This window comes from Bos indicus x Bos taurus, chromosome 5 (assembly GCF_003369695.1).
Source record: "Bos indicus x Bos taurus breed Angus x Brahman F1 hybrid chromosome 5, Bos_hybrid_MaternalHap_v2.0, whole genome shotgun sequence".
Taxonomy (NCBI): domain Eukaryota; kingdom Metazoa; phylum Chordata; class Mammalia; order Artiodactyla; family Bovidae; genus Bos; species Bos indicus x Bos taurus.
In genome coordinates this window covers 54,953,470-54,975,086 of record NC_040080.1, presented here as the reverse complement: position 1 = coordinate 54,975,086, position 21,617 = coordinate 54,953,470, and the positions used below count along the sequence as shown (strand labels likewise).

The 21,617-nt window shown below is 36.7% G+C and overlaps 1 protein-coding gene across 3 annotated transcripts; it reads right to left on the bottom strand.

Moving 5' to 3' along the window:
• Positions 1-742: 742 nt before the first annotated feature.
• Positions 743-12,737, bottom strand: ARL1 (ADP ribosylation factor like GTPase 1). 3 transcript variants are annotated; one of them, XM_027542013.1, is made up of 7 exons: positions 11,941-12,737; positions 10,694-10,839; positions 9,624-9,761; positions 7,653-7,734; positions 6,658-6,769; positions 3,776-3,954; positions 743-3,053 (listed from the first exon to the last, which is right to left on the bottom strand). In XM_027542013.1, the coding sequence occupies exons 3-7, from the start codon at positions 9,712-9,714 to the stop codon at positions 3,023-3,025; spliced, it is 495 nt and encodes a 164-aa protein (XP_027397814.1). In that variant the 5' UTR covers positions 9,715-9,761; positions 10,694-10,839; positions 11,941-12,737; the 3' UTR covers positions 743-3,022. The 3 variants fall into 3 exon arrangements, with proteins under 3 accessions (XP_027397814.1, XP_027397813.1, XP_027397815.1); XM_027542012.1 differs by lacking the exon at positions 10,694-10,839; XM_027542014.1 differs by lacking the exons at positions 9,624-9,761; positions 10,694-10,839.
• Between the last annotated feature and the right edge of the window lie 8,880 nt (positions 12,738-21,617).

Sequence of the window (21,617 nt, the reverse complement as noted above, 5' to 3'; positions counted from 1 at the left end):
CATGTGAATGAAACTCCATTTTGAACCTTTCAGATTAACATGTGAATGAAACTCCATTTTGAACCCTTCAGATTAACAAGGCTGACAATACCAAATGTTGGCAAGCGTGGTGGAAGAAAGGGAACCTTTTTTTCTAAAATACTATGGAAAACAGTCTGGCATGTTGTTCAACCATGTGGTATCTTTTGCCTCTCTACACTTGATGTACTAAACAGAAGCAATATTCTTTAGTATCCAATACATCTGGAAGGGTAGGGGGAGGAAAAATCATCATACACTTTACATTTTATTTAACTCATTTATTTAAGTCTTTCTGACAGCTTCCTAAAACTCATTATTTTACAGATAAGGAATCTCATCTCAGGTTAAATAATCTAGCTAAAGGTGACACAGGTTGAATGTGGCAGAGTCAAGATTAAACCTAGGACTTGAAAGCCCATGCTGTTTATGGTGACAGGGTTAGAATATTACAGCATATGGCATAGGAATCAAATGTTCAAACATTCATGAACTTCACAATTTGTGTTGTGATGTAGTTTGTATCTCAAACAGGAGTTCTCACACTTGCAAGGTGTTTGTAATATCCCAAAACAATAAACATGGGGCATCCTGGAAAGCAGACCTAATTCTAAGTGATTTAAAGTGCAGGTATTTGCTTTTATAAAAAATTTATAAATCAAAAGTTATTAATACTAAAGGCAAAGTCAGGAAAAATAAATATCTCCAGTATATTGAGCACAGCTTTGTTTTAATATTTAATCATTTTAATCAGTATTTAATCAATATTTATTCCAGTAAATATTTATTGAGAGCCCAGTACCAAGTATGTACCAGCCAGGTGCACCACACTAGATGCAAGGGATTCTAACAGTAAATAAGGTATGGTCCCTGCCCTCAAGGAGCTTACATTTCCACAATTTAAAGTGCATCTCAGGTATTCTGATAATAGAATTCCACTCTCAATTTCTCTTTTTAAATTTGATCACATGACACAGCACAACTACCAAACAGAATTATAAAATAGAATGTTAGCGCTAAAAGAAACCTTTGATATTATCTGTACAAAAAGAAAAACCAAACAGAAACTGATGGAGTGGCCCTTTGCACCTAGAACTCATATGCTCTGATTTCAAGTTTGGTCCTTTTCAGGCTTCTCATGAAACAAGACTCAGTAGATTTTTATAAATATAAACATTCAACCTCCTGTAACATACTTGTACAGCTGTTTGCTGCTAGACAAGGACCTTCTCATTTATACCAGGTTAATGTCAATGTATGCTCTATTTATCCCATCCTATTCTTCGTGACAAACCAGAGGGATCAGGATCATCCAAGTGCAGGCCTTTGCTACCAAGGGTATTTGTCAGGCAGCATTTGCCTGCCAGGGTTGCACCTCCCCATACTTCTGTTTTCACAGTGTTCGTGAACCACTGGGGAGTGCTTATCCATTTAGGTACAAGTCTAACACGAGATATGTGCCACTGACCAGAAAGGGACCCAAGTATAAAGTGCTGATGTACTGTTTTCCTAGCTGACAAACATACAGCCTACCATTTTTAACCATGAACATATTTTGAGGTGCCATAATGTGCCAGGCACCATACTGGACATTAGGTATATGAATAAGACAGTTTGCCCATCCGGAGTGCCTTGCAAACTATGACACGATGTCAGTTATATACTGTTAGTACTTTGCGGTACACTGGGAACACATGCTCCTGGAAGAAGGCCTGAAAAAAATTGCTCCCAATTTTAGTAATTACTAAGGTCTCCATTTCTGTCTCACTGTAGACTGGGTTGTTTGTAAAGTTCCTTTTAAAAGTCCATTAGGAAATAATTGTTTTTGGTAGTCTAGCAGCAGTAAGTCTAATTTTTAAAATCAGGAATACTTTCTCCCTCTAGAATCAAATAAGATTTTGACTTTTCACCAAAGTCACATGTTCAATTACAGGCAGATAGAACCAAAGGCAGTAAAAAACATCCTTTACAATGCTTCTTAAAATAAGTCTTGTTTTCAAAAAATTTCCTTTAATATGAAATTTTGTTTAATGTGTTGTGAATTCAATCAAATATAACCATCTAGGACTATTTCTACTACCTCTACTAGTATGGAAAAATTTACAGACATTATTTTGAATGTACCATGTCTACTTCTATTAGCTTAATTTTACATAAGGAATTAAGTTGTATTGTCAATGTTGGCACTTCCAGGAATTTATAGTTCATGGGACAAGCTTCTGTCTGACCCTGAAATCTCACTGTAAGATTCCCTTGCAGATGACTTTAGTCAAGCCAGTCTATCAGCATTTTGAGTCCATGTCCATAAAAATGAAGATGTAAAAATGATGTCCTAGCTACATGGCAGGATTCCTGTACCAATTGACTGAGTAGGTCCAAATCTGAAAAAAATTTCCAAACAACTATAAATAGTATAAAATAATAATTACAGATAAGTCAGTGAAGTTAGCCACCAAAATAATTATTTCATGCCTATAACCAAAAGCTTTTAAATGAAACAGCTTACATAAAGTGGTCATTAAGCAAATGAAGACTACAATTACCCACGCTAGGTTCTTGGCCTACTCTGTTGAGCCTAATCTTTGGAAAAACCTAATTCATTTTAGAGGGAAAAATCTGAGTTAAGATATTCATTAGTGTTAATACAAACAAGATGCAACCACTAATTTAAAAATCGGAGGGTTTTTTTCCTCATTAAGAGTACATTCTTTAATAGGACTGTATCTGAATAAGAACTGCATACAAATAGAATATATACCTTAACACAAGATAACAAGGAGGGAATATTTTACATTATATAGGGCAGACATTCAGTTGGTTCAATCACAATGAGTTACCCTTCCAACCAACCACTTAGTTTTAATACGTATTACAAATGTTCCAGTCAGTTCGGTATATGCCGACAATCAGACAGCTTTAACATTTAGTAGTGTGGAGCACACTTAACTGTTTCCAAAGGGATATGTGATGTGGTCTTCGTTTCAGAGGAGCAAAAGTGACTGAATTACTGTCTGCTCTTTAATGTTTCAACTAACCTGTGAAGAGAAAATGAACAGTTTCATAAAATTAACTTCAAATTTTCAGGTATAGAGAATGACCATTTAAATATAAATTTTATACTGAAGATGAATTCCAAAGCACTTTAAATGATGAAGGTTAAGATGGTTATATTAGAAGAATGAGGTTATGGACTCAATTTCCACAAGGGTGTATTTTAGCTCTCACTCTGTGCTTTGAATGAAAAATCAAAAACAACCAAATAGCCACTTTCCAGGCTGCTACTATAGCCAGGCCAGATGTAGATGATTCAGAGATGAAAACTAGCCTCAGTTCCCAAGGAGATGATAATTTAATGAGCAGATGCACAAACCAACTACAATACAGTGTAACAATTACTACTCTATCACTGATCTCGGACAAGGACATCTGTGTGTGTGCTAAGGCAGTGGGCCTGGAGATAGGAAGGCTCTTGAGAAGCAGAGAGCCTCAACCTAAGTCCTGAAGGATAAGGAACTGGAGGGTGAGCCGAGTAAGGGAAAAAGCTCGAAATATAGCAGAGAGGTGGTTTACCTAACTATAATTAGTACGTGTGGCTAAAACAAAAGCAGATATACATGAAAACCAGTGGAAGAAAAGGATGGAGGAACTTAATATGACAAAATGCAAAGTAATCTGATTTCATCCTTAAGACCAAAGGGAAATTACAAATGTATATACACACAAATCCTCAAATGGCTTCTGGAAACATGATACTTACCATTCCATTGCCTCATCAAGGCCAGTGCCTTTGGTTGCTGAAGTTTTGAATATTTGCCATTTTCGGTCCTTCAAGGCAGGTAACCCAAGTGAATTTGCCATTTCTGAGGGAGTCATTGCCTGTTCCATGTCCTGCTTATTTGCAAACACCACTAAAATGGCTTTTCTCAGCTCTTCTTCCTAAATAAAATAAAAAAAAAATACTCTCTAATCAATTTTCTCCTGAGTTTAGGAAGACATGCGAAAAAAAAAATCTATTATTTTAAAAGCATATTTCCTAACTCCTTTTTATATTTCTTTACTCCATTTAGAAGTTTTGTGTACAAAGGTAAAACAAATTGGTTTTGTGTCTGTAAGTTTTAATATAATAGTCCTGATTCAACCTCCACATGTACTTTATATCACTAATAAATAAATATTGATTGAATTAATTAAAAGTTAATTCCTAAAGAATGAATACAATTTTTAGTTTTCTAGGAAGAAAGATTACACAAGTCAAATCCTAATACTACAAAAAACCTAACAACAATCCAATACAATTTTGAGAATTGGGAACTGAAGTTAATAATCCATTTCTTTTATGCCATACTTTATACAATAAAAATTTATTATACCATGTGAATTACAGCTAAATAAAGCTGTATATTGTCACCCTGCTTATTTAACTTATATGCAGAGTACATCATGAGAAATGCTGGGCTGGAAGAAGCACAAGCTGGAATCAAGATTGCCGGGAGAAATATCAATAACCTCAGATACGCAGATGACACCACCCTTATGGCAGAAAGTCAAGAGGAACTAAAAAGCCTCTTGATGAAAGTGAAAGTGGAGAGTGAAAAAGTTGGCTTAAAGCTCAACATTCAGAAAACGAAGATCATAGCATCTGGTCCCATCACTTCATGGGAAATAGATGGAGAAACAGTGGAAACAGTGTCAGACTTTATTTTTTGGGGGGCTCCAGGGTCACTGCAGATGGTGACTGCAGCCATGAAATTAAAAGACGCTTACTCCTTGGAAGAAAAGTTATGACCAACCTAGATAGCATATTAAAAAGCAGAGACATTACTTTGCCAACAACGGTCCGTCTAGTCAAGGCTATGGTTTTTCCAGTGGTCATGTATGGATGTGAGAGTTGGACTGTGAAGAAGGCTGAGCACCAAAGAACTGATGCTTTTGAACTGTGGTGTTGGAGAAGACTCTTGAGAGTCCCTTGGACTGCAAGGAGATCCAACCAGTCCATTCTAAAGGAGATCAGCCCTGGGATTTCTTTGGAGGGAATGATGCTAAAGCTGAAACTCCAGTACTTTGGCCACCTCATGCGAAGAGTTGACTCATTGGAAAAGACTCTGATGCTGGGAGGGATTGGGGGCAGGAGGAGAAGGGGACGACAGAGGATGAGATGGCTGGATGGCATCACTGACTCGATGGATGTGAGTTTGAGAGAACTCTGGGAATTGGTGATGGACAGGGAGGCCTGGCGTGCTGCGGTTCATGGGGTCACAAAGAATCGGACATTACTGAGCGACTGAACTGAACTGAACTGAAAGCTTATATTTTAAAAATATGTTATAGCCAAGGCAATTAACCAGTCCCTTAAAATTCCTTATACTTTGAATTTGGTCTAAGAAGCTCTTATGATAAATGTAATGCTATGTTGTTTAAAAAAAAAAATTTAGGCAAAACTTTAAAACTTTAGGTTGAAATTTATAAATTGGAAGCTACTAAGAAGTTAATCATCCAAAAACTCAGAAGTCCGAAATATTCTAAGTTTTGCTTCTAACTAGGAATCAAGTTACCTGGAACTTAAACATTTAATAATTGAGTAATTCAGAATCATAGTTTTAGTGGGAAAAGGAAACCTATACATCTAATTTTCTCAAGCAAAGGCAATTTCATTATTAAGTTAATCATTAGTACATTTGAGAAGCTTATTTAACAATTTTAAAATCTTTTAGATGACTACTTAATGCACCCTCTAAATTCAGTTAGCTTATCAGTATCTTACAAACCTCAGTGAATATAATGTATTGGGTTCTTAGTTAAGAGCTATTATACACTGTTCCACACATCAGGGGTAACAAGGTAAACAAAAGAACTTTACACTTTAGGGTGGGAAGCATACATAAGTAAACAAATATGTTTAAAATAATGGAAAGAAATGGTAAGTAGTTACAAAAAATAAAGCAAGATAAAGGGTTAGAAGATAACTGAGACCTCCTCTATGAGGAAGAAACATGTGAGATAAAACATGTCAAGAAGACAGCAACACAAAGATTTGGGGAAAGAAAATTCCAAGCAAGAGAAGCAAGTACAAAACCCTAAACCAGGTGTCAGGTACACAAATTCAGTGAGCAAAGAAAAGAAATACCGGTATGGCTGAGGTACTGTAAACACAGGGAAGAGTAAAAAAATGATAAAGCTGGGTGAGGTAAACAGAGGCCAGAATTGTGCCAGAAATCCATTCTGAACTTCAATGTTCCTAAAACAAATATACTTTATTATTTATATACTTATATAATAAATCTGCTCCCATATGCTAAATTATACAACCAGAAATAAAGACATTAAAAAAACAATCACTTCACAGAAGTGACTTAGAATAGTCACTTCAGTTTAGAAAGGGTTTAGCTCTCAATTTTCTGGAAATTAAGGAATTTAATTTAAAGGAAGTTATAGGACTGGAATTTTTTTTTTTTGTCTTCAACACTCCCCAACAGTATTTTTGGAATAGAAAGTAATTTGCATAAAAGAAAATGATACTAAAGACATGGGTGTGGGGGAGACCCCTATTTCCCTTTTAATTATTTCTGCATGTGACAATAAATAATAAAAAGAGCAAGCAAATATAAATGACTTAGCCACATTTTAATAAAGTTTTCTTACCTCTAACATGGCAACTAATTCTGATTTGGAAATGCCAATTCGGTCTCGGTCACAACTGTCTACTACATAAATGACTGCATCTGTGTTTGAATAATAACATCTCCAGTATGGCCTAAAGAAAATTCAGAAAGGGAGAATACATTACTATTTGAAAGATGAAACTGATAGGTTAATTTATATGCTAGGACTTGGCTATGGTGGGGTGAAGTGTATTACTTGCCAATCCTTTCGCACCCATATCAGTATCAATGCCATAATGATTGTTTCTCATGGACATATATCATATCCCTCAGATGGGAATGGGTAGAAAGAATATTGATAAAACATAGGATCAAGGAGCTTCAGAATGAGTTTAGACTACAGGCTGAGAGAAGAATCTATAAAATCACTAAATGTACTGATGAAAAAATGTTTCATACAGACCTGAGCACTGTATCTTATAAATCGTTAACTAGAAACTCCTTAAGAGAAATGGGTTCTTTAAAAATAATTTTAGTAACAGATTTAAATTGATCACTGAAGACAAGAAGTAGAAATGGCTAAAATTAACAAATGACTCCAAAGTGGTTCAAGAAATAAAATGAGTTAAAAGGCAGCAAAATGCTTGGGGAATGCATCTAGTCCTAAATGGTGGGCCCAAAAGGTATTTTCATGAAATCCAAAACTGTCTCACAGAGGAAGGGACTGACAAGAATTAACTAGAGGATTCTTTTTATTTAAAAATTACTGAAGTAATCAGGTCTTGAGACTTTCATGGAAAAAACTTTCATCTAAGTGATATAGGAAAAACTGACTTCCATAGATTTTAATTATTTTCAATTAAAAATCTTTAATTCTCAGATTTTAATTGAGAGAATAAGATGGTTTTACCTCATTTTAAACTAGGTGGCTCCCATTACATTACAAAAGAAGACATATTTTGATTTACTGCTGTTAGCCCTAAAAGAACAATAAAGATCCCAATACTACAAAATGGTCTGGCCTTTGTACCATACCTGATGCTTGTCTGTCCTCCCAAATCCCAGACTTGGAATTTAAGGTTCTTGTATGTTACTGTCTCAACATTAAATCCAATGGCTGGAAGAAAAAGCATATTAATAGTATATGAAGACTAATACATTCTGTCTTCAAAGCGTCCAGTCTGAGTTTCAGCAATTAGTGGTAATTGTTGAATCACATTATTAGTTCAAATATTATTCCATTTACGACAGTATGCTGTGCTATACATATACACACACACCCCCCCACAATAAGCAAGATCAACCCCACTTTCAGGGTATATAAGAACCCCCAGCCACCTCTGCAATTAGATAATTCTTGGCTCAATGGAAATCCTATTATGTTAAACGCTGGCATACAAAAGCGTTCAGAAAGTTATACTTAGAAAGGACAGTTGTAAACGTATTACAAAAAATGGAATTTTGGTAGGTAGCAAATAGGATAAAAGCCTAGATTCTAAACTTCAGTAAGGGACAGCAATGGCTGTATACCTCTTTATGGAGGCTGAGTTCGCTAAGGCAGGGACTCTCACAGACCCTCTGAAGACTTCCTCAAGAGCTCATCCACAATAAGGTCACAGCTAGATGGTCAAAGGGGAAGAGTCTCAACCCCTTTCCCTGCCATCCTTCTTAGGTGGAGCTTGGCATCACATGCCTAAGGCAAGATACCATTACTTTCAATGAAAGGAATCCAGAGCAGCTGGAGAGGATGCTGAAAAAACTTAGAAGCTATACATATAAAAATTACTAATTTACAAACTTAAAAAAAAATCAAAGTAAAATGTAACTTACAGCTATAATTGGACAATTAACTTTTTAGATTTAAGTTTATACTGGTAAACGATGCTTAAGAGTATATATGGCAAGTATAAAAAAATTACTATAGCAAATCTGAGTGAAAAAGTAAAAAGCAAGTTCATGATGTCTCCCTCAGAATTAGGTAGCAGTGTAATCATCATCTTCAACCTCAATTACAAATGCTGTTTATTTGCAGAGAAGAACATGGTATATAAACCACATTTGCTAAAACGCAATCCACTGAGCTATGGGCACCACAGCGGCCACCATGACTCAACTGCAGCACAGATGGGAGATTTGAGAACCAAAAACCAAAGAAACTGAAATTTCTTGAAGGTGGTAGCAAGAAGTAACAGATGACATGGTTCAAAAAGTTCTTTTGTAAAAGCTAGACTTTTCTTTTTTAATCTGGAAGTTTAAATAGGTACTAAATAGAAATACCTTGAGTGACGGAGTAACTTAAAGACATTCTTGAGCAAACTCTACAAACTATTAAGTATATTAATCTTCAGAGCAAAAAAATGAAAATAGTATAAGTAACAGAACAGTCTTCTTATGTAGTAAATTAGTACTATTGAAGAATATTTTTCTAAGATATCAATAAAGGTGTTACTTTTCTTGATATTTTTAAGTTCCAGACTAATTCAACACTCAGTCTCTTCAACTCAGATCTTTAAAAATAATCAATATGATTACTTAAAAAAAACCAAAAAACTAATCTTAATCAAATAACAAGTACAGAAAAAAAACACTGTACATGTATATATATATATAACTTAGTATCAACATACTGATAATTCTTTACTCAGATTTACAAAGTATTTTATATACTTGATTCATTTTCCTTATTCATTGGCTTTATTTTCAAAGCGGATGAATATTTATTATCTTCATTTTATCAATAAAGATACTGGCTCTCAATGATATTCTGTAGCTTAACTCTACCCAACTTTTAAAACAACTCTAAACAGCAGAACCCAGCCATGGACAGGGGTTCATAAATTACACCAAACTGTCCGTAAATTTATGAAAAAAATGTTATCAATATTATGCTCATAGAAGTCTACAAATCTTATTAATTACATTACATACGTATTCAGAAATAAAGTTTTTTTTCAATGGAAAACAAAAGCCCCTATCCTATGATTAGTTTATCATACCAACACTTACTAGGAATAGTAGTCACGACTTCTCCAACCTGTAATCTGTACAAAATTGTAGTTTTTCCTGCTCCATCTAATCCCAAAATTAAAATCCTCATTTCCCGAGTTCCAAACAGACTGGAAAAAATGCTTGAGAAAAAGCCACCTTAGAAAATAACAAAAATGTATTTCAATATCACTTCACGAACTAGATCCACAAAACATTTAATCTTGATCTTTAAAAGCTATACTAAATTCAATAACATTGTAGTATTTTCCTCCATTCATAGGAACATTGCTTCCAATGAAACACATCATTCAACATCAAACTAGTAATTACTGATTGTTACCATGTCCTGGATACTATGTTAGGCAGGCTCAGAAGATATACTCAAAAATAAGAGAAATATGACTCCCCTCATGGAGCTTACTTTCTAAACAAGAGAATATGGATAGCTTAATGTGATATCCTCATTACCCCTAGAAATTAAGAGGGCAAATTAGAATGACAGTGGGACAATGAAGTCCTTGAACATGAAAAGCAATTATTATTGTTGTACAACAGCAGTACCGTAAGTACCTTCAATCACTGAGAATTCTCCATAAGGAATGTAACTTGCAAAGGAATTGAGACAGAAGCCAAAAATAACAAAAATTATTTCTGATGAAAACATTTTAAAAATAGTAATAAAGCAACATTCAGCATATCATGAACTATTCCCAGAAAGCTTCCTATACACAAGGTATTGTGTAATACAAAAGCACTTGTGAATAGAGAATAGAATGGTGGTTACCAGATGCTGGGAGAGTGGGGAAAATGAGACAGTGTCAGTCAAAGGGTACACACTTTCATTAGAAGATACGTTCCGGAGATCCAATGAACATCATGGTAACTATATTTAATTAATAACATATTGTACACCTGAAATTTGCTAAGACAGCAGATCTCAAAGTGTTCTCATCACACACACAAAAAGGGTAACTGTAAGGTGATGGATGTGTTAATCTGCTTGAATGTGGTAATCATTTCACAATGTATACATATATCAAAATATCATGCTGTACACCTTAAATATATACAATTTTTGTCATTCATACCTCAATACAGCTGAAAAAATGTTAAAATTTAAAATCATTCTCTGTGTCAGCAGGGCCTCCCAGTAATAGATTAAATTGTTGATGTGTGTTTAAATAAAATAACCCCGAAGAGTGACGGAGGTGAAAATTCAGAATCTTTATTATTTCTACAATCAAACAAGAAGCTCTTTTAAAATAAGTTCTTTCTTTAATTACCCTTCCCCACCCAATAAAAGCACTCTGGCCCTTTCTTACCAAAAGACATTTGAAAAGATTAAAAAAAAGTTACACTAACAATATAAAAAAGTTGACAACAGAAATGATGCTCACAAACACCACCTGGTTATTTTACAAAGAAATGAAAAAATTAAAAACTACAAGTCTGGAAAAATGAATCCACCATGCGCTAGAGAACCTTGAAAGTTTGTAACATAAGGAGTGTGACTTGACAAAATCCTTTCTTACAGGTTAAAAAGAGGCAGTAGGAAAAAAACTGAAAGGGTTATGCAAAAAGACAAGAAGGCGCTTCTGATGTTTCAGAGCAAGATGGAAACTCCCCAGAAAATAGCCGAGGTATTTAAATAACCCAAAGAATTTGCATCACTTGGAGAGTTGTGACCAAGTTAAAAAATCTGCACCTTCATTTGGGCTCCAGTGGGGAGCGAAGCTCTACCTGATGCTTGACGACAATGTAGCTCTCTCAATTAGCACTCCAAAAATTGAGTTCAAAACGTCATCACTGACCAGTAATACCTTCCCTGCCCACTTCCCCCTCCCTATTCCTCTCTTTCAGAAAAAGTTACAGGCAAGCAGATAAATGCCGTGTTGGCAATAAAACATTACGAGCAACACCTTTTGGATTTTAAACTGACGCTGTCTCAGCGACCAGGGACAGAGTATCAAGCTGCCACTACAAGGTCAGAGCTCATCTTTCACCCAAGAAACCTTAGCGAACTTGCGACTGACATGTTGCCAAGCTTCGCAGACCAGCTCCGCCCAGCAAGCGGCGCTGGGTCCGAGGAGTTAAGGGAAAACTTCACCGACCCACGGTAACCCACCCCTGACGCCGCGGGGAGACAGGAAGCGAAGGTTCGAGGCAGAGTCCACGCACACTAGTGAAGAGCCAAGGTGACTGAAGTCCTCAGCAACCAGCTCCCTGAGACGCTAGCTGGGCTCCCCAGGCCTGCCCCTCTGTTCCTCCTCTCCCCAACCCGTCCCCTCGGCCTCGGCCTCTCGGTGCGCCCAGGCTCCCTTCTCAGATCTCTCACCCATGATGAACCGCCTGTCCGCCCTCGTCCACTGTCAGAGACTGGCCCCGACCTCGGCAGCGACTCCTATTCGAGTCTCGGCGCCGCCACCTCCCCTAGCCTAGGCCTGCGCTCCGGATCCGGCTCGGACTCTTGGCTCCCAGACAGTTTCTTTGGAAGCTTGGTCAGCCAGCCAACTTCCACGTCGGACCTCCCGGCAGGGGCGGGAGCTAGGGGCCGCCGCGACTGCGCGCTGGAAACCGAGGCCTGAGCGTCCGCGTCGTCGCTTTCGACGCAAGTCCCCGGCAAACAGGGTGTAGATATTGTGGAAGTCACTAGAGGGAAAAAAAAAAAAAGATTCAAGGACTCCGGTTGCTCTTGCTTCTGTTTTCTTGGACAAGAAGGGATTCCGAGGTATATAGATTCGAATTTTCATTTTAACTTCTGACACCAAGAAATGACGAATCCGCCAACCAGGAATGCGCGTCACGTCTGGATACGGCTGTCTGACTGGGTGCGGGCGCAGGTTGCGGCGTAGCAGACATTCCTGGTCCAGAAGCACCCTGCGGAGTTTATCTGATTTCCCCCCGTTCCTTTCTTGGATCAGGAAATAGAACTACATAGTAATGATAGGAAGAGCCCTGCGCCACCATTGCGGAGCAGCCTTACAGTTGAGGCCGCTATCGAGATTTTAGGCGTCGCAGTGGTCTGTAGGGTCAGCGTTAGAGCCCGTCCTTTCTTCCACCTGTACCTTTCCTGATACTAAAGTCATTACTCTAGGAAAGGTGTGTATCTTTAGGGCAGCGTCATTTTTCAAAATGCAGCCCTTCTTGTTAATATTGTTAGTATTTTATTATCCTGTTAATTGTTAATTATCCTGTTAATTATCTTGTTAATATTGACCTGGTATTGCAGTCCCTGCTTACTAAAAAGGCACATTTGAGGAAGCAGAAGTATAGCAGCACGATAGAATTAAAGCTAGATACTTAGATTGTAAGTCAGTGAAATTTTACTCTTGAGACAAGCGTGTAGAATTGACGTCACCTCTTTAAAGTATTTGCTCAGATTTTATTTAAAATTGCAACCTACCCTACATCCCCCTTATCCTGATTTTTAATAGAACTTACCAGTTAACATAATTTACTTACTTATTATGCTTATCTGTCTACTTTCTGTCACTAGACTGTTACATCTATGAATAAACGTATTTTTATTTTGAACTATACTTGTTTTGTTCTTATACTTGGGCACTAAACAAATATTTGAGAGAATGTGTTGAATTACAAGTTTTTAAGACCAATTACATAAGCATTAGTTAACTTAAACATATGCAACATTATTAAATGTTTCCTAAAATAGGCATATCTAAACCACCTGTCCTAATTTGATGAGAGGCCAAACTGTCTTCTAGAATGTTATGTTTGAAGAGAAACCACCAGATGGAGGTATTGCCTCAGGCCAGTTCTCAGCAGAATGAGATCAGTTGGTCTAATTGATTTAATCCCTTTCAAATGTTATGGTACAATAATATTATGTTAAATTTTAAAATGTGAACGCTTTAATATAGTCCAAGCAAGGAAAATAATTCCAAAATTCTTTTGACTGTAAAGCCACAATTAGATGGAGTAAGTTTAAAATTTTAAAGCTAGAAGGAACTTCAATTCCACCTATCTCAGTCACAGATGAAGAAGTGGAAAAGAGCTAAGCGATAAAGCTAGGACATCTACTGTGATCATTTGACTTCAGACTTAAAGTACATTATGATGCCTTCTGTAACTGTACATGTGGTAAGTTGATTTGCAAACTGCCATACTGTAGTTTTCTGTAGTTTCCGAAGTTAGAAACTTAAGACTTGTGTGTTCCATTGCTAGTGAAAGTTACATTCTTTGCTTAGATTTTATTCCAAGTAGAATAAATTCCAAGCAGAGTGAAGCAGAACCTATGAAATATAATAAATCTAAAAGGATAGTAAATATAAGCTTCAGAAGGGCTTTTCACACTGTGCATTTATAATTGTCTTTTAAACTAAGCAACATTTTGAAATTATAACTAGATGTGTGATTTTCACATATTAGATACGTGTTATATCTCAAATGTTTCTTTGCAATAATGTACTTTGTCAGAATTTCTTGTTAGACTATGTGGTCTTTTTTTTTAATTGAGAAGTCATTCACATACAATAGCATCATTTTTTAAGTGTTCAGTGGTTTTTCATATATTCATGAAGTTTGCAGCTATAACCACTGTCAAATCCCAGAATATTTTCATCACCCCAAACAGAAATTCTGTACCCATTAAGCAATAATTCCCTACTGCTCTCCCCAAGGAAACTTCCCTGGTTGCTTCCCTCAAACCAACATTTGAGGGTTCTTATTTCACCACTTCCTCACCAACACTTATTTTTGACTTTTAACTTATGGCATGGTATCTCATTGTGTATTTGATTTGAATTTTCCTGGTGACTAGTGATGTTGAACATCTTTTCAAGTGCTTATTGGCTATGTGTTTATCTTCTTTGGAGAGATGTCTACTCAAATCCCTTACCTATTTTTTAATGAATTATTTGTCATCTTATTGTTGAGTTGTAGAAGTTCTCTATATATTTTGGAAACTAGACCTTTATCAAATACATGATTCACAAGTACTTTCTCCAGTTCTGTGAATTGTGTTTTCCCTGTATTGTTAGTATCCTTTAATGCACAAACTTAAAATCCAATGAAGCCAAATTTATGTATTTTTATTTTTTAGCTTGTGCTCTTTGTGTCATATCTAAAAAAATATTGCCTAATCCAGGCTCACATCGATTTACACCCATATTCTAATAATTTTGTAGATTTGTCTTTTACATTTATGTCTCTGATCCATTTTTAATTGTTTTTTGTGTAATTTATGAGGTAGGAGTCCAGATTCATTTTTTTACATGTAAATATTCAGCTGTTCCAACACCATTGTTGAAACTGATTTTTCCATTAAATGGTCATGTCACTCACTCTGTTGAAAACCAGTTGACCATAAATGTACAGATTTGTGGACTTTTCAGTTATTTATGGACTTTTCAGTTCTAGTCCTGGGATGCTTATGTCTGTTCTCATGTATTGTTCTCATACAATACCATCATGTAGCTTTGTGATAGATTTTGAAATCAGGAATTATGAATTCTTTAACTTTGTCCTTTTTCAAGATTGTCTTGGCTGTTCTAGATCCCTTGCATTTCCATATGAATTTTAGGATCAGTTTGTTAATGCAAAGAAAGGCAATTAGAATTTCAGTAAGGATTGCACTGACTCTGTAGGTTAATTTGAGAAATTTCGCCATCATTATAGTGAGTCTTCCCCATTCACAAACATGGGATGTTTTTCCATTTATTAGGGTCATCTTTACTTGTTTTTAGCAATATTTTGTCGGAGAAAGAAATGGCACCCACTCTAGTACTCTTCCCTGCAAAATCCCATGGGCGGAGGAGCTTGGTAGGCTGCAGTCCATGGGGTCACTAAGAATCGGACACGACTGAGCGACTTCACTTTCACTTTTCACTTTCATGCATTGGAGAAGGAAATGGCAACCCATTCCAGTGTTCTTGCCTGGAGAATCCCAGGGATGGATGAGCCTAGTGGGCTGCAGTCCATGGGGTCGCAGAGTCAGACACAACTGAAGCGACTAGCAGCAGCAACAGCAGCAATATTTTATAGTTTTCAGTGTACAGGTCTTATACTTCTTTGGTTAAACTTATTCCTGAATATTTTGAGCTTTTTTGAGACTAAGGGTTCTTAACTTGGCATCATACAAATCCATAGATAGACTTGTGGGAGACTGTAAACCTACTGAAATTATCTCTAGAATTTTCTCTCTCTGTGTACATGCATTTTTTTCCCAGAAAGACAATCTAGCACTTCCATCATACTCTCTTTGATACACAATTTCAAAATACTCTTGAGAGAATAGTTACAAGGAACACCCATGCACTTAACACTCATCTGTAATAATCATCAATTTATGGCCATACTTCAGAGTCACTCTTGCTTCATAATTATCCCTACCATTTGTACCCACTCTCCCCACAACCCACACACTAAATTCTTTGTAACGAGGCTGCTCACACTTGGACCTGTCAGCTGTGGCTAGGGGAGCAGTTCAGTTCCGTTCAGTCACTCAGTCATGTCCAACTCTTTGTGACCCCTGGACTGCAGCACGCCAGGCCTCCCTGTCCATCACCCACTCCCGGATTTTACTCAAACACATATCCATTGGGTCAGTGATGCCATCTAACCATCTCATCCTCTGTCGTCCCCTTCTCTTCCTGCCTTCAATTTTTCCCAGCATCAGGGTCTTTTCAAATGAGTCAGTTCTTCACATCAGGTTGCCAAAGTATTGGAGTTTCAGCTTCAGCATTAGTCCTTCCAATGAATATTCAAGACTGATTTCCTTTAGGATGGACTGGTTGGATCTCTTTGCTTTCCAAGGGACTCTCAAGAGTCTTCTTCAACACCACAATTCAAAAGCATCAACTTTGGCGCTCAGAACAGTGCCCACTGGAAAATCATATTTGCTTTCATATGCACCATATGCATGAATAAGGATGCAGGAATGGGGAAGTTATAGAAGCTGGACACAATAGGTATTCACTATAGTTCTTTTCTAATACCAGCATTTGTCCTTTGGGGGTGGATGTGGCAGGCGTTAGGTACAGTATTAATGGCTCCTCCTAAACTATGTCTTACTGTGATTGCCCTCTGTTCCAGAGGACACGACACAAGCCACAGTAGCACAGAGTCTGTGGTCTCTTTTATAGACTGCCTCTTGACCAACCCTACCCCTTCTTCCCACCTTCCCCTTTTCCCCAAGGGCAAGACCGGCTTGTCTCTCTATCAAGGTTATTATACCGGAAGTGAGAGCTTTTCTCTCATTGCTTTATTTCCTCTCAAACCTCATTATAGAATGGGGGATATTTCTTATTTTGAAATTCTTGCCAGCTGGAGAAACTTGGGATAAGGAACAGTTTTATTTTCTGACCCAGGAAGTCTGGGCTCTCTGTATTTCCTCCAAATTCTTCTTACAAACTGAAAAGCTCTCTAGTGCCTTTCTCTCTTCCCATACCTTATCATACTCAGTGCTAAGAAGCCAGATGACACTATCAATATTCTTCCTGGAAATATATCAGTTCAGCAAGTTCATTTATCTCTATTTCAAGTTACCACAGGCAGCATTTTTATCCACTATTCCACAACTGTTTACCACAGTTCACTCTTTTCCAAGCCTTCATTAATATTTTCTCACCACCTTTATATCCTTTCCTAAAATAATTTTTGCCAGTCCTCCAGCTCTCACTAACAGCCTCTTCATTTTTCCAGCCCCCACCCACAGTATGGTTCCTAAGTCAATGCATGTACATAAGGTAAAGTCGCTCAGTTGTGTCTGACTCTTTGCAACCCCGTGGACTGCAGCCCACCAGGCTCCTCCGTCCATGGGATTCTCCAGGCAAGAATACTGGAGTGGGTTGTCATTTCCTTACATGGGGAAATGCAATTTTTACGTACCGTATCTCTTTGGTACCAATTTCTAGGTCAGTTATTTACTGCTGTGTAACAAACTGCTTTGAAATGTAGGGACTTAAACCAGCAGTAAGTAGTATTTATCACAATCATATGGATTGGCTAAGCAGTTCTTTTCCTGATCTTGCTGGAGGTTATTCATGCAGCTATATGCAACTGGTACACTGGCTGAGTTGGTTGGCTTCTCTCTGCATGTGGTGGTTCATCTTCGCAAAGGCTAGACTGATCTTGACATGGCTGTGACAGTGCTGTAGTCCTAGGTATAGACCTAACAGAAATGCATGCACATGTGCACCAAGTGACATGTACAAAAACATTTATGTAGCATTATTCATAAAGAATAAAAAACTAAACACCCCAAGTGTCTGTCAGCAGTAGAAGAATTCATAAATTGCCGTGTATTTACATAATGGAAATCTATAACAAAACAAATAAAAGAACTAGAGTTGTATCCTGGAGACATCTCATAAACACATTACTGAGCAAAAGCAGCAGACACCAAAGAAAGTATATTATGTATGATTCCATGGATATAAATTCAAAATCAGGCAAAGCTATCATGACTGAACTATTATGTTAATTTTGGGAAAGGAGAAATGGGGTAGGAGGAAGCACGAGGAAAGTTTCTGGAATGTTTAGATATTCTCTTTCTTGACCTGACTTGTTTGCTTCTTTAATAATTCACTGAATAGCATATTTATATTTTGTGTGTTTTCCTGTCTGTGTTATATTTTAAAAATAATTTGAAGGAAGCACATTAGGATGACATTCACGTATCTAACTGGTAAATTTTTTAAGTAGTTCCGTGTGGGAAAATTGTCACTCTCACCCACAGTCCATTTACCATTAGGCAGGATCTACATACAAAATTTTAAATATACATACCCCTGACCAAAATGTCACTTTTAGGAATTATGCATATGCTTGCACGTTTGCACAGCCACATTTGTACTATGCTGTGCTTGCAAATGCATGACATTCTGAACATTTATACAAGAAACACTTAAGAATCGTTCTGCACAGACTACAGACTTGAAGTGCGGGGAGACATTTTTTATTGTATACCCTTTGTACTGTTTGAATTTTATACCATGTACGTGAATTACTCTTTTAATAAAAGTAAACTAGCTGACTTTTTTTATTTGTTTGTTTTTACTTGTCCAAGGTCATCTAGTTAAAAGTGACAGAGCCTAGATTTAAGTCCTAGGGTATCTAACACCAAAGCCCATACCATCAGCTGTAACTCTGAATTTCCTCGTGTGGAGTCTCAGTTTTCTCCCCTATAAAGTGAATGTATTTGTCTGCATTGCAAGGGTCTCTCTGGAAACCAACATGGAAGCTCCGTTATATGAACTGAATCAACACCACAGGTATGTAGGAGAGATCTACTGCTGAGTCATGGCGTCAGTGCTCAGAAATCACCCCAGGACACTCCATCCACCGAGTCTACCACAATAAGACTCAGTCCCTACCAAATGAGAATACCACGTAGAAGTTGGTAGTTGAAATAAATCTGTCAATAAATCTCGCCGGAAGCTGGGGGAGAGCAAGAGCATAATAGGTAAATATAGCATGAAATCTGCATGTTAAAATTAAATTGCACGATTAACTTTTGAGAAATTTAAGTCACTCAGCTGTGCATTGACTGTAATAACCGTTGATACAGTTGTTCACATTTTGTAGGATACGAGACAGCTGTGGTTTCCGAAGTTAGCTAACACATTTAAAAAGTGAACACAGGCGAAATGTACTAGAGTAGGACTTTGCAAATGGAATTTAAAGAAAAACTTGCTATTGTAATTTTTTTTTGCTGTTAGAGTTGCTCTAGCAGGAAAAGGAAATAAAGTGATGTTGGTGAACATAATAGTTGTGATTGAGATCACTGAACTAGCTTGTGTTGTTCTCAGCTAAGAAAGCGAAGTTTGAAGATTTATTTTAAAATAAACAAAATGTAATAAACCTGCAACAGACAACTTCAAAATGCACAATCAATCCTATTTATTGTCCAATGATTCAAATGATCTGTTAGGAAGAAAAAACATCTGATCAATCATTTCTCCAGCCCTGTTTTTCTCTTAAGCTCCAGTTCTGAACCTCCCACTCCTTACTAGAAAGTTCTTGTTGAACATGCATTCAAGATTCACATATCTAAAATTGAACATATGTGTTGCCCAGCTAAAAAGTAAAACAAACAAACCCCCCCAAATATGGTTCATTCTCTCCACTTTCCTGTTTCTCTGCTTAGTGATCCAAATTCTACCTTCTAGCCTTCCCTGGCTAACCTAGTGCTTCTGCTCCCAGTGTTTTGGGTTTTTTTTAATATATTAGAGTATCCATTTTTGGTACTTGGAGTTTGAAACCATCATCTGCAAGCAATTAATGATTATCATTGTGTATGTGCAAGAACACAGTTATATACTTCTTTTTCTTTGCTGTGAGGAAAGAAATTGTAAATACACAATAAAGTGTTGGTGAATGATTGAATGACACTTCAGCATTATTATCCCAAAGATAAATCAAATGCTTTGCTTGTCTATACTGTCATTTTCCAGAACATGGAGGAAAGAGGCAATGTGGAATTTCCCCATAATTTGATCTGTTCAAAAATTAATGATATTAAAATTCCTAAAATGAGTTTATAAAATTTTCTCTTTGGTATTTGAAACAATGAAACAATGAAATTTGCTACTGCTGTTTCCGTCCCAAAACTAAAAGCACATAGTTTGTATGAGAACTTCAGGATTGTAGAGAATAAAAGATTGGTCCTATGGCATATGAATTAGTATCATAGCATGATTTTAGTAGCCTGGTTAAACAACAGGCTTTATACCAAATACCATGTTGCATATCAAATAATGAAGTGAACTCCCTGCCTGGTGAAAAACAAAGAAACTTTATTATTGATATAGAGAAGTTGTTTTAAATTTTAAAGTTAAAATAAGGAAGTTCTTTGAATATTGCCTAACTCACTATTGTGGGAAAAAAGAAGCATTCCAGAACATACCACCCTATTTTGCATTTCTATTGAACAGTTTTTTTTAACCAATTTGCAATATTTGCTTTATAAAATAAACCCTAACTCAAATATCAATTTATCATTTTGACAAGAGAAAAGAGCTATGTTGTATATTATCAAATTCATGACCAGACAGGTGTTTTGATTGTAAATTATTAAACTGTAAAAATCTTTTGGTAAACTATGAGACACCAATTCCACAAATGTAAAGCATTTAATCATTATTACACATAATTTATAACATTTCTACAAAATGCTAGAAAATATGAGCTAAATGAGTACACCTGTTAAAAGTACTGGGTCACCTGAATAGGAGATATAAAGCAAAACGATTTTTATTCTTAGCAGATTTTAGTCATTTAAATCTGTTTATTCTATTTAAACTCTGAAGGATTTTCATTCTTAATTTAGTTTCTGGTGGAAACTTCTCTTCACAAAATGAATAACCAAGTGAAAATTCTCAGAAAACAGACATTAATACTGATTTTTAATTACCTTTATTTTATTTAGCTCTCTAGCTTTTCATAAAATATTTATGGGAAGAGGTTATTTTTAGCTCCCGCTTTACAAAGCTTTCTGTCACCTCATAACCTGAGTTCATCAGAATGGAGTAACACAGGATATAGAATCAGTCGAGACCAGAAGAGCTTAAGCAGGCATGGCATTTTGTAGAACTGTTAGATCTAGAAGAACCTCAGAGATCATCTGGGCCAGTCTCCTTGTTTTTCAAGTGGGGCCAGTGGGGCCTTGAGGTTGCCCAGCTCATTAGTTACAGTCAGGCTTGGACTCTTCTCTTTCTCTTTGTTCCCTGGTTCTATCCACCTTGTTAAATGACACATGGGAAAACTAGGAACAGTGAGAGAATCCAGAAAGACGTGTCGATAACACAGGTAATACAGTCTCTTCTAAACTGACTGAGCCCTGCCACTTAATCCACATCCAAAACTTCAACCAGTGACTGGAAATTACTAGATTTTTAATTACACAATGGAATGTCTCTTAAAGTGTTTTATTATCGATATTTGTCACTGGATGTCCACATTTTTCAAAACGGAAAACAGATGTTGACTTCCCACAAATCCTCACTGCTGTGTGCCCTTCATTTTCATCATGCATTTTCTAATAATGCTTAT